The following is a 10,615-nucleotide window of genomic DNA, read 5'->3' as shown; positions in this document are numbered from 1 at the left end:
TATACTTTTAACACGCATGTAAATTTTGTTCAAATCGGATGTTATTTACTATTCGATCAATAAATTTATTTTTTATACATAATTTTAAACTAAAAAAAACTTGAAATTTAAACATTTGATTGATGAAATATCTATGGATCTTTAACCTTATTGAAATTTGGAAACGTGGATGATATAAAAAGAACATGTAATCCAACGGTTAGATTATCAAAATTCACATTCAGTACAAAAATAAAATGAGAAGTTTGAAGGCTATTTTCAAACTAGTATGAAGGCTATTTTTCCAAAATTCACATGCAATCTTTACTCATTTGATCTTTGTGGCACTCATAGACATTAAAGATAACACAAATTGGACAAAGTTTAGTTATAAAATTGGTCGGAGGTGAATTTTGACAAATCCATCATTGGGTTACATTTTTTTTCTTATATCCTCTATATTTGCAAAATTTCTAGAAAATTAAAGGTCAATTATTATGTTATCAATAAATTGTTTAAATTGCAAGTTTTTATAGTTTAAAATTATGCATAAAATATAAGTTTATAGATTATATAGTAAATAATATCCAATTGACACCAAATTCGACACGTGTATCAAAGGCATAAAAAATATGCAATTTAACGATTAGATTTTTAAAATAAGTAGTAACAACTACAACTAATTTTGTAGTTAAATTTTATTCATACAAATTTTGTTATACAAGTATTATAATCAATTATAAAAAAAGTAATTGCAACTTTTTATTAGAAAAAAAAAAGTAATCAGGATATTTATATATTAATTTATTTATCATATAGTTACAATAAAATTGTAGTTGACTTTATAATATTTAAAATCTCTTCAACTAAAAAATGGATAGTAAAAGGTAATGTGTCAAAATTCCATTCCATAGGTAATTTCTAATTTGATAATTTTACCTTTTTTATTTATTTATTTTCACTTGGTCTGCGGCATCTCGGAACTCGGAAGACTATTAACTTCAGTACTGGTTTCCCTTCCCCAACATAACTTCATCTATCCCCCAAAGCCACTCTAATCTGAACTCACTCAAAATGGGTACAATCAGTGAGGCAGAGTGTGCCTTAGAACTCGAGGCCATGAGCAAGGAAGACTCATCATGGCACCCTTGCCAGGTCTCTTTTAGGTGAGACCAAAATACTCATCGCTTTTTATTATTTTATTTCCTTTGTTTTGTGGTCATGGGCATCTCCCAAAAATAAAAAAGTTGATCAGTTTAGGATACCCAAAAATAGAAATTATTGTTAGTGATTGATTTTAGTTATGTGGGTTTTATTTTTTATGTAAGTAAAGTGATTGTATTTTTAGTTATGTGTGTGGGTGTTTATGGGTTTTGTTTTTCTCTGCATTGATGATTTTTTTGGGTGTAAAATATATGACTGCATTTTTAAATTTTGTTTTTGATCAACAAAAGAGGATAGTAGATATATATAAGGAAACTTTGTAATGACTAAAATGTGTGATCATTGTGAGTTAATGTGTGTATCTAAAAGATGCTAGAGTAAAAATCTCTACTTCTTTATAACATGGACAATATTATCTATTTATTTAACTTTTTTTTTAATGATTTTTTCATTTATTTTTGTACCATATCTGAAGTGAATAGAATGAGTTTTGATCTATTTATTTTCCTGTTTATGTTTTCCTCAATTTCTTTACTTTCTGATGACAACAAACCTTAAATTGGAACAAAAGAAAGGAAATAAAATAAAAATGAGTACATTTTTTTTGTGTGGATAATTCGATAGTTGGGGGGGTGCGGGGATTTGAACCATGGACATCTTCATCAAAAACACCAATTGAGCAGCTCAACCTGAGCTACAAGGCTCTTGGAAAAAGAGTACATTTTTTGTTTGGAAGGAGTGGGATATTCAATGAGAATATGTAGGGAGGACTCGATGAATATTTAACATGGTTTAGAGTTCCTTGCTGAACTGGAAAGATTTGGGAGGGAGAATAATCGTAACACCATAAAAAGCTTTAGTGCAAAAGTTACCTTAAGCCAGTTATTTGCATTTCCTTTATTACAATCAATTTCAAAAGTTCACCAACTTAGATATTCAGAAAAAATGTTTGAGTATGCTTCCTGATTGTGCGCTCAGCTCTGCTGAAGATGGTCTTCTTATAGAGTTTGGGAGCCAAGAGTTGGAGGATATGCTATTGCAGGATGAGGAAGCTCTTACGTGTCTCCGCTTCCGTTCTACTCCTCTTCAAGGTGATGACTGCACGCACATTGAAGAAGGAGAGCATGTTCTTGCCACCCATAAATCACAATTTAAGAGCCGCTTCTATGATGCCAAGGTGGAAAAGGTACATTTCCTCTCCTTCTAGGGTAATTGCATGGAAAAATAGTAAGGATCTCTTTTGTTGACAGTAGGAGAGTGGGATCCATAAAGAGTGGACCAACAAGAACTGGTTGATCGCTTTTTCCTTTTTGGATTGGTAAATTAACATGCAATTGGTGAGTCTTGGACCTATGATCTCACCCTCCACTTTGCTCTTAAAAGATGTTGTTTTAGCTAGAGCTCATTGACAAGAATGGGTTCATAGTTTCAAGTGGGATTTGGAAATATTGTAATATATAATGGAAGATCACCCATTTCACCAAAGAAGAAAGGAAAGAGTCAACTATGTGAAATACAGTGCAGGTTTCTGTGTGTGTATTGAAGTTTTTGTTATTTTTAAATGTGAGATGCATAATTTTTAGAAATGCTGTTTTCTAATTCTGTTCACATCCCAACAAATAATAATTATCAGGTAGTGAGAGTACGACACTCAAAGAAGATTTATTGTAGATGCACTTTCACTATCAAATGGCTTCACCAAGATCTGGAAGGAGAAGCCTTCACTGTCCCATCTAATTCAATCATGAAACTGGCAACTAAAAGCATAAATGACCATCCAGCTGTTGCCGTTTTCTTGAAATCAGTAAAACAGATGCGCTCATCCTGTGCATCTCTTTTTCCGACTGTGCTCGAAGAAACTGATGGTGAAATGGACATCAATAAATTGCTAGAAAAGCAGATAGAAGATATCAGCAATTCAGCTACTGAATCCAAGGAGAAAATGTCAAAAGACATTTTATTAGAGATTAAAGGTGGGCATGCTACATGACTACTTTAACAATTTGATCAATTCAAGCATCTTGTTGCAGTTTTCCTTCTAATTCCATTCTCTCTCTCTCTCTCTCTCTTCTTTTTATTTTTAAAGAGGTGGGGGAGGGGGGTTGTGAGACAGTGGGAGGGTGTTGGTGTATTGGGTGAAGACTCTGTTGGTGCATTTGCTCAAGATACTATCTTACATCTAAAGCCTCAAACCTAAAACACCCTTCTTAAGTATTGCAACAGAGGGGTTCAAGTGATAGCTCAATGGTATTGGCATCCTTATGGTGTCTAATGTCTTTAATTCGAACCCCACCTCCCCCGCTATCTACCTATCCAAAAAAAAAAAAAGTATTGCAACAGAAATGCCACACCTTTATACCTTCAAGCATATAGGCATCACTAAGTATATAGTCCATGCCATAAAGTAATGATGGTCAAATGAGTCTGTACTATCTGTTTTCGATGTGATATATATTTATATATATATATATATATATTATTTATTTATATTTATAACATGTTTTTGTATGATGTTACTCTTTCATCTGGGTATGGAAATATTAATATAGCTTGCCTCACACATTTCTTTACACCTTAGCTACCCTAGATTTTTTTTATGTTAAAATCAACAATGAGGCTTTGAAGGCTTAACTAAGCGAACAGCAATACAAAAGCTCAGGTATTAAGCTGTGCTTGCAAGGCACGCCTTCTAATATAAGATAAAAGAGTTCTACCTTATCCTATTTAATGTTATAAGATGTTGCAAATGTCATTTATGTTCCTTCTTGTGAATGCAGTTGATAACAAGGGACATATACAACCCAACGCTGTTTCAGTATGTGAAGTAAGCATTTCACATGCTCAAGCTCCTCATGGTCAGAATCAGTTGAATAGGTCAACACAGAATTCAAGTAAACTGCCAATAGATTTGCAAGTCAAGGATCAACCATCAGCTGCTGCTTCCATCCAAGAAGAGCTTCCAGAAAACAGGTCCCATCTCAGTCCTCTTGCTGCTCGTGCAGCTCTGGCCTCATTAATGTCAACTAATCACATGCGTATTGCTCTGGATGGGACTAAAATGTTCAATTCCTCTGGCTTAATTGACATGCCTATGAAGGATAAAGTTTCCTCAGAAATATTAGATGCTTCCATTCCTGTCACTTCAGCCTCTGACAAAGTGGGAAATCCACTCATCTCAACTGAAAGTATGTCTCAACTAGTGGATTTATCTTCTGGAATAACAACCAAGGTCAATAAGAGTGGCAAAAAAGAATCAGAACTCACTAATTCTGAAGTGACTTTAAAATGTTCAAAAAGAGAGAGGAATGTTAGCCAGCCTACTAAAGCTGCTAGAATAACTCGTTCAGCAGTTCAGAAAGTTACAGTAATGCAAAATGAGGGTTTTCAAATAGAGACTTGTTCTGAAGAAATGAAGTTAACGGCTACAATCAACAAGAGAAGGTTTACTCGTTCTACAGTTAGTGAAGAAACGAAAAACGTGGTTATGGAGGTCAAACAAGTGTTGGAAGAGAAACAGTCAAGTCATAATAAAGAGTCATGTTCCCCTGAAGGAAGTCTCTCTGTTCCTGAGAGCAATGTTTCTAAAAAAAGCAGTGCTGTATCAAAAAAGAAGAAAGCAAACTCTTCACTGCTTGATGCTGAGATTAATATCCCTGATGAGGAAAGAAATAAAAGGCAGAGTTCCTGTGAAGTCAAAACCACTCAGCAAAGTGAAGGTTATGTAAACGAACTCAAAGTGTGGTCTATTATTGTTTTTGTTTTTCACATCCAACTTTGACAATTCTAATTATCCAACCCTGATCCCAATTGCTACACATCTGTTATACAAGTTTTGTTTTTATGTTTCTAATATTTGCAAAAACATCTGCAAATTTATTCTCATTACTTCAGTTACATTCTGGGCTTCCAATGCCCTTTAGTATCTTCAAGACATAGCCAAGAAGTATTTTTAGAACACTCTGAATATTACTAACCAATTATACCAATTTTTAGTTTAGGTACAAGTAACCCAATTTTTGTTGTGGAAAGTACTACAGGTCAATGATCTTGAATAAGAATATTTTGTGGCTGACTGGACTTGCTTCTCTAGTATGCATTTTTCCTCCTCCTAGTATCCCAAGTCAAATCTTGAATATTTACCTGCTTATTTCTGATCTTCTAACCACATTTTTGTTACAAGTAGCTTCCAAACTTGTAATATACTTCCCATCCTGTCATAAATCTGATTCAATTTTATGCTTTAAATTTCCCCTGCACCAGATTTATGTTGCTGCATTTTGCTACTAGTTTTCTGTGTATTGCTATTGTTGATTCAAGCTAGAGTAATAGTTGGCTTCATGGGTGATATATATCAACTCATGATTTACGTTAAGTGGTCTAGGATCCACTAAGTCACAGTTTATTTCTAGTGCAATTCAACCAATCTGTGTTTAACCTTGATAAAATTTTACTGTGTAATTTCCAAAAAGAAGTAAAAACTGGTTGGATGATGCACATCTGATTGTGCCAAAGTTGAGGATGTAGCACTAAACCATCGGTCACACATACCCATCTTGTTGACTATATTCTGGGTGAGTGGTGCATTTATTTATGCTTATTTGTTTGGACAATATGATAGCATTGCCCATGAGCAAGGCTCTCTGAGGCACCATTAAGACAAGGGATAATTTGAGCCCTTCCTGGGGGTGTGGGATATACTGCCACCCGGCTTTTCCACCCAAGCTAGATTCAGCCTTAATGCTTGTGTAACTTAGAAACAGCTTATAGCAACTATACTAAACTAAGAGTTTTTCTCTCTTTAAGAATATTTTTGTTTTAAACTTCACAACGATTTCATATGTAGTACAATATTGCAGGCAAAGATTCAGGCAATAGTCAAGGCCAGAAGAGGAAGTCAACTTCTTCCAAGAAGCAAGAGCCGCCACGGTTTTCTCCCAGACTACGCTATCTCCCTCGGACTCGCTCACAAGGCAAGCGTTAGCAGATCCTTCATCAGAATAGTGCAAAATAGAAGTTCCAGCAATACAGCAATAGCAGAACTGGTTAGTGGTAATACTTGTCTTCTTTTGATGCTGTCTTGCTTTACATATTCTCTAGTAAGAAAGGGAGGACCAGGATATTATATGGGACTTTGACAAGCTAGGCTTGTTTGTACGGGGATCATGAAGAATATTTCCATGAAGTGGATGATTGAGGTGAATATATCAAGTAAAATTTTAACACATGGACTCTTCTAGCCATCTGTTTGTGCTTTTCCCTCTTCTTCTTCTTTTATTATGCTGTGCAGAATGAGCTTTAAACGGAAGTAGACAATTGAACGACACTATTCCTTACAGAAAAAAACAAGGGGAAAAAGAAAAAAGACAAAATACTGCCTGAGGGCTATATGATTCTAACTTGAGGTTAGTTTTGTAGCCCCAAAAAGGTCAATGTCATTTTCCAAACAAATTTACAATAGTAAGAGTTTTTTTTTTTGATAGGTAAGAAAGTAATACTATTACTAGAAGAGAAAAAAAGATACAAAGAGTTCACGGTAGTGAACAAAAAACCACAATGACAAAAAGAAATAAAGGAATCAACATCCTATTCTAAGAGACAAAAGAAAATCAATAATAGTAGAACAATCCGAAAGACCCTAACACTGAGATCAATCAAAGAGAGTCCACAAGCACAAATCTAACAATTGAGCCATTGATTTCTCAATATCCTCAAAAGAACACTGATTACCTTTAGTCTAAATAGCCCACTTCAAACAGCATGGTACCAAATTCCAAATATCGGAATTATATTTCCCAAGCTAATGGTGCCAACAATAAAGTAAGTCTACAACTGAACATGGCATGACCCAATCAATCCCAAACAACTAAATCATATGCATCCACATAGAACGAGCTAATGAACAGGAAATAAGAAGATGATCCACAGATTTCTCGTTATAACAGCACATACAACAACGATTTGCCAAGGGGCAACCATGAAGCATAAGAGTATCTAAAGTGAGAATCTGGCCATGGTCTGCTGTCCACATAAAAAATGCCACCCTTTTAGGAACCTTTACTTTCCATATACCCTTCCTAGGGAAACTAGGAGTAACATTTCAAATCTTATGATAAAAGGACCGAGTGTCAAAGGCTAGAAAGGGAGATGGAGGTAGTTATTGAACGACGGAAGAAAGCAGAGGCTAACCAAAAGGCAGCCTCCTCAAAGGGTAAAGGGAAAAGAGAGTTAAGGAATTTAATTTCCTCGGTTAATTATGATGGGCGATAGGGTGTTGGTAGTGTAGTAGAAGTAGTTGTGGGGAATTGTTAGTATTAATGAAGTTGAAAATGATTTCTTGGAATGTTAGAGGATTAAATGACTCACAAAAACGTTTGGTTGTCAGAAATTTGTTACGGGAATGGAAGTGTGATGTTATCTAGCTTAAAGAAACAAAACTTGTCGGCATTGATAGACAGATGGTTTGCAGTTTGTGGAGCTGTACATATGTGGATTTGGCAGTTCTAGATGCTGATCAGACGGCTGGGGGAGTCTTGATTATGTGGGATAGAAGGGTTTTAGAAAAGTTAGAGGTTCTGGTGGGTTCGTTCTCGGTGTCGGTTCAATGGAAAGGGGTGGAGGATGGTTTTATTTGGGCTTGTTCAGGGGGGTATGGCCCAAATGACAACAATTTGAGGGGTTATATGTGGGATGAGTTGGTTGGTATTCAGCAGTACTGGAATGTTCCCTGGTGTTGTTTTGGGGATTTTAATGTTTTCCACTTTCCTAGTGAACGGAGGGGTGGATCTCGACTTACCTTGGCTATGGAAAAGTTTTCTGAATTTATCGAGGACCATAATTTGATAGACTTGCCTTTGGAGGGAGGGAGTTATACATGGTCCAGTGGTACGAACCAGCCATCCATGTCTAGGATTGATAGAGCTCTGGTGTCACATGATTGGGAGCAACACTTTCCGGATGTGATCCAGTGGATTATACCATAACCTATTTCAGATTATTTCCCAATTCTTTTGGAGGCAGGGGGTATGGTGAGGGGGAAAAGTCCCTTCCGGTTTGAGAATATGTGGTTGAAAATGGATGGTTTTGTTGATAAAGTTGATTCATGGTGGAATCATCATTCTTTCTCAGGTACATCTAGTTATGTGTTCGCTAAAAAATTGAAAACTTTGAAAGAAGACATTATTCAGTGGAATCGCCAAGAATTCGGTAATGTTGACTGCAAGAAGAAAGAATTATTGGGGGCTTTAGCGACGCTAGACGCTAAGGATGGGGCTCTTGGACTCACTGAAACAGAGATGTTTGAGAGAAACGAAGTGAGATCACAAATAGAGTATCTTCTTTCTCTAGAGGAGATCTCATGGAGACAGAAATTGAGAATGTTGTGCATTAAGGAGGGTGATCATAATACTAATTTCTTCCACAAGATGGCTAACTCCCATAGAAGGCATAATCATATGAGTTTCTTAGAAGTGGATGGGGTGATTTATGAGGAAGGAGCAGAAGTGGCTGCTCAAGTAGTTCAATTTTATAAAACTCTATATCAAAAGACCGAAGAGTGGAGACGTTTTGTGGAAGGTTTAGAGTTTGATCAAATTGAGGAGGCGGAGAGGGGTTGGATGGAGAGGAGGTTTGAGAATGACGAGATAATACAAGTGGTTAGAAATATGGAAGGGGATAAAGCTCCAGGTCCAAATGGCTTTTCTATGGCATTTTTCCAACACTGTTGGAGAGTGGTAGAAAGTGATGTTTTAGTAGTTTTTTAGTAGTTTTTGAAGAGTTTTATCAGCACTGTAAGTTTGAGAAATCTCTAAATGCTACCTTTTTAGTTTTAATCCCTAAGAAGAATGATGCCTTTGGCATTCGAGATTTTAGACCTATTAGTTTAGTGGGGAGCTTGTATAAGATCTTGGCCAAGGTTTTGGCTAATCGATTGAAAGTGGTGCTAGATCAACTGATATCTGAATCTTAGAATAGTTTTGTGGGAGGTAGACAAATCCTTGATTCAATTCTCATTGCTAATGAGTGTGAGGATAGCCGGACGAAGAGTAAAATTCCTGGGGTGATCTGTAAGTTAGATATTGAGAAAACATATGACAATGTGAATTGGGAGGCTCTTTTGAAGTTGATGAAGAAAATGGGCTTTAGGGAGAAATGGTGCAGCTAGATTCGAACTTGTATCTCGACAGTGCAGTTTTCTGTGTTAGTTAACGGGTCTCCAGCTAATTTCTTTGGTAGCTCTAGAGGTTTGAGACAAGGGGATTTACTATCTCCCATGTTATTTTTAATTATGATGGAGGTGTTTAGTAGGATGGTGAAGAGAATGGAGGGGCAATTTACTTAGTGGCTTTAGGGCAGATGGCAGGAGGGGTAGAGGGGAATGTGTTTCGCATTTGCTGTTTGCGAATGATACCATTTTGTTCTGTAAGGTAGCGGTGGAGCAAATCCTACATATTCGATTGTTGCTAATTTTTTTTAGGTTTTGACCGGTTTGAACGTGAACGTAGCTAAGAGCGAAATGGTTCCTATAGGAGAGGTAAATAATGTGCATGCTTTGACAGAGATATTGGGTTGTAGGGTTGGGACCCTACCTATGACTTATCTTGGTATGCCGTTGGGAGTGTCCCATAAAGCCTCCTCTATTTGGAACCCTATTTTAGAAAAAATTGAAAGAAAGTTAGCAGGTTGGAAGAAATTGTATTTGTCAAAAGGTGGTAGACTGACATTGCTTAAAAACACGTTATCTAGCCTCCCTACTTACTTCTTACCTCTTTTCACCACTCTTACACATGTGGCGAACAAAATTGAGAAGCTGCAAAGGGACTTCTTGTGGGGTGACACTAAGACACATTTGTTGGGTTGGGATAAGGCATGCATGCCTATGGCTAATGGCGGTTTGGGTATTAGGAAGTTAACCACGTTCAATAAAGCCTTACTTGGAAAGTGGCTTTGGCACTTTGAGATAGAGGAGAATAGGCTGTGGAGGAGGGTGGTAGCTTTGAAATTTGGGGAAGAATGGGGGGGATGGACCTCTAAGTTGGGAAGGGGTGCTCATAGGTGTGGTCTGTGGAGAAGTATTCGGATGGGATGGGAAATGTACCTTAAGGTTGGGGTGGGGGTTAAAGTGAAATTTTGAACAAACAGGTGGTGTGGAGACCTTCCTCTCCAGTTGGCTTTTCCGATCTTGTACACTTTTGCTGCAAACAAGGAAGCTTTCGTAGAATCTTCTTTGTTGTGTCAAGGAGAGGGGAATTGGAGAACTTGGGATGTTCGCTTCATTTGTGGTCCTAATGATTGGGAGGCAAATGTGATGGATGAGTTCTTCCGACTCTTGGCTTCCAATCAATCCCTTGTAACTGAGGGTGATCGTATGAGATGGAAGTTGTCAAAGAAAGGAGATTTTACCATCCGCTCTTTTTATCACAAGTTACATGGTTCTTCTCCCATTGTCTTTCCTTGGAAAGGCATTTGGAAGGTT

At 36.8% G+C, this 10,615-nt stretch overlaps 2 protein-coding genes across 3 annotated transcripts; both read left to right on the top strand.

Moving 5' to 3' along the window:
- Positions 1–953: 953 nt before the first annotated feature.
- Positions 954–6,383, top strand: LOC115953880. 2 transcript variants are annotated; one of them, XM_031071700.1, is made up of 5 exons: positions 954–1,145; positions 2,122–2,329; positions 2,777–3,116; positions 3,921–4,859; positions 6,000–6,383. In XM_031071700.1, exons 1-5 carry the CDS (start codon positions 1,054–1,056, stop codon positions 6,122–6,124), a joined length of 1,704 nt encoding a protein of 567 aa, XP_030927560.1. In that variant the 5' UTR covers positions 954–1,053; the 3' UTR covers positions 6,125–6,383. The 2 variants fall into 2 exon arrangements, with proteins under 2 accessions (XP_030927560.1, XP_030927561.1); XM_031071701.1 differs by having other exon boundaries at positions 1,062–1,145; positions 2,133–2,329.
- A 1,215-nt stretch (positions 6,384–7,598) lies between these two features.
- On the top strand, positions 7,599–8,903 carry LOC115951902. Its single transcript, XM_031069027.1, has 2 exons — positions 7,599–8,025; positions 8,134–8,903. The coding sequence occupies exons 1-2, from the start codon at positions 7,599–7,601 to the stop codon at positions 8,901–8,903; spliced, it is 1,197 nt and encodes a 398-aa protein (XP_030924887.1).
- Positions 8,904–10,615: the final 1,712 nt, after the last annotated feature.

The sequence above is a fragment of the Quercus lobata genome, chromosome 7 (assembly GCF_001633185.2).
Source record: "Quercus lobata isolate SW786 chromosome 7, ValleyOak3.0 Primary Assembly, whole genome shotgun sequence".
NCBI classification, from domain to species: Eukaryota; Viridiplantae; Streptophyta; class Magnoliopsida; order Fagales; family Fagaceae; genus Quercus; species Quercus lobata.
The sequence above is the reverse complement of the archived record's forward strand: the minus strand, read 5'-3'. Positions and strand labels throughout refer to the sequence as shown.

Excerpts from the sequence above, each read along its gene's own strand:
- LOC115953880 (XM_031071700.1), top strand. The coding sequence starts at position 1,054 with ATGGGTACAATCAGTGAGGCAGAGTGTGCCTTAGAACTCGAGGCCATG. Across the intron at positions 3,117-3,920 it reads CATTTTATTAGAGATTAAAG|TTGATAACAAGGGACATATA; the intron begins GTGGGCATGCTA and ends TTGTGAATGCAG. Across the intron at positions 4,860-5,999 it reads AACCACTCAGCAAAGTGAAG|GCAAAGATTCAGGCAATAGT; the intron begins GTTATGTAAACG and ends ACAATATTGCAG.
- LOC115951902 (XM_031069027.1), top strand. The coding sequence starts at position 7,599 with ATGGTTTGCAGTTTGTGGAGCTGTACATATGTGGATTTGGCAGTTCTA. Across the intron at positions 8,026-8,133 it reads GAGTTATACATGGTCCAGTG|ATTATTTCCCAATTCTTTTG; the intron begins GTACGAACCAGC and ends AACCTATTTCAG.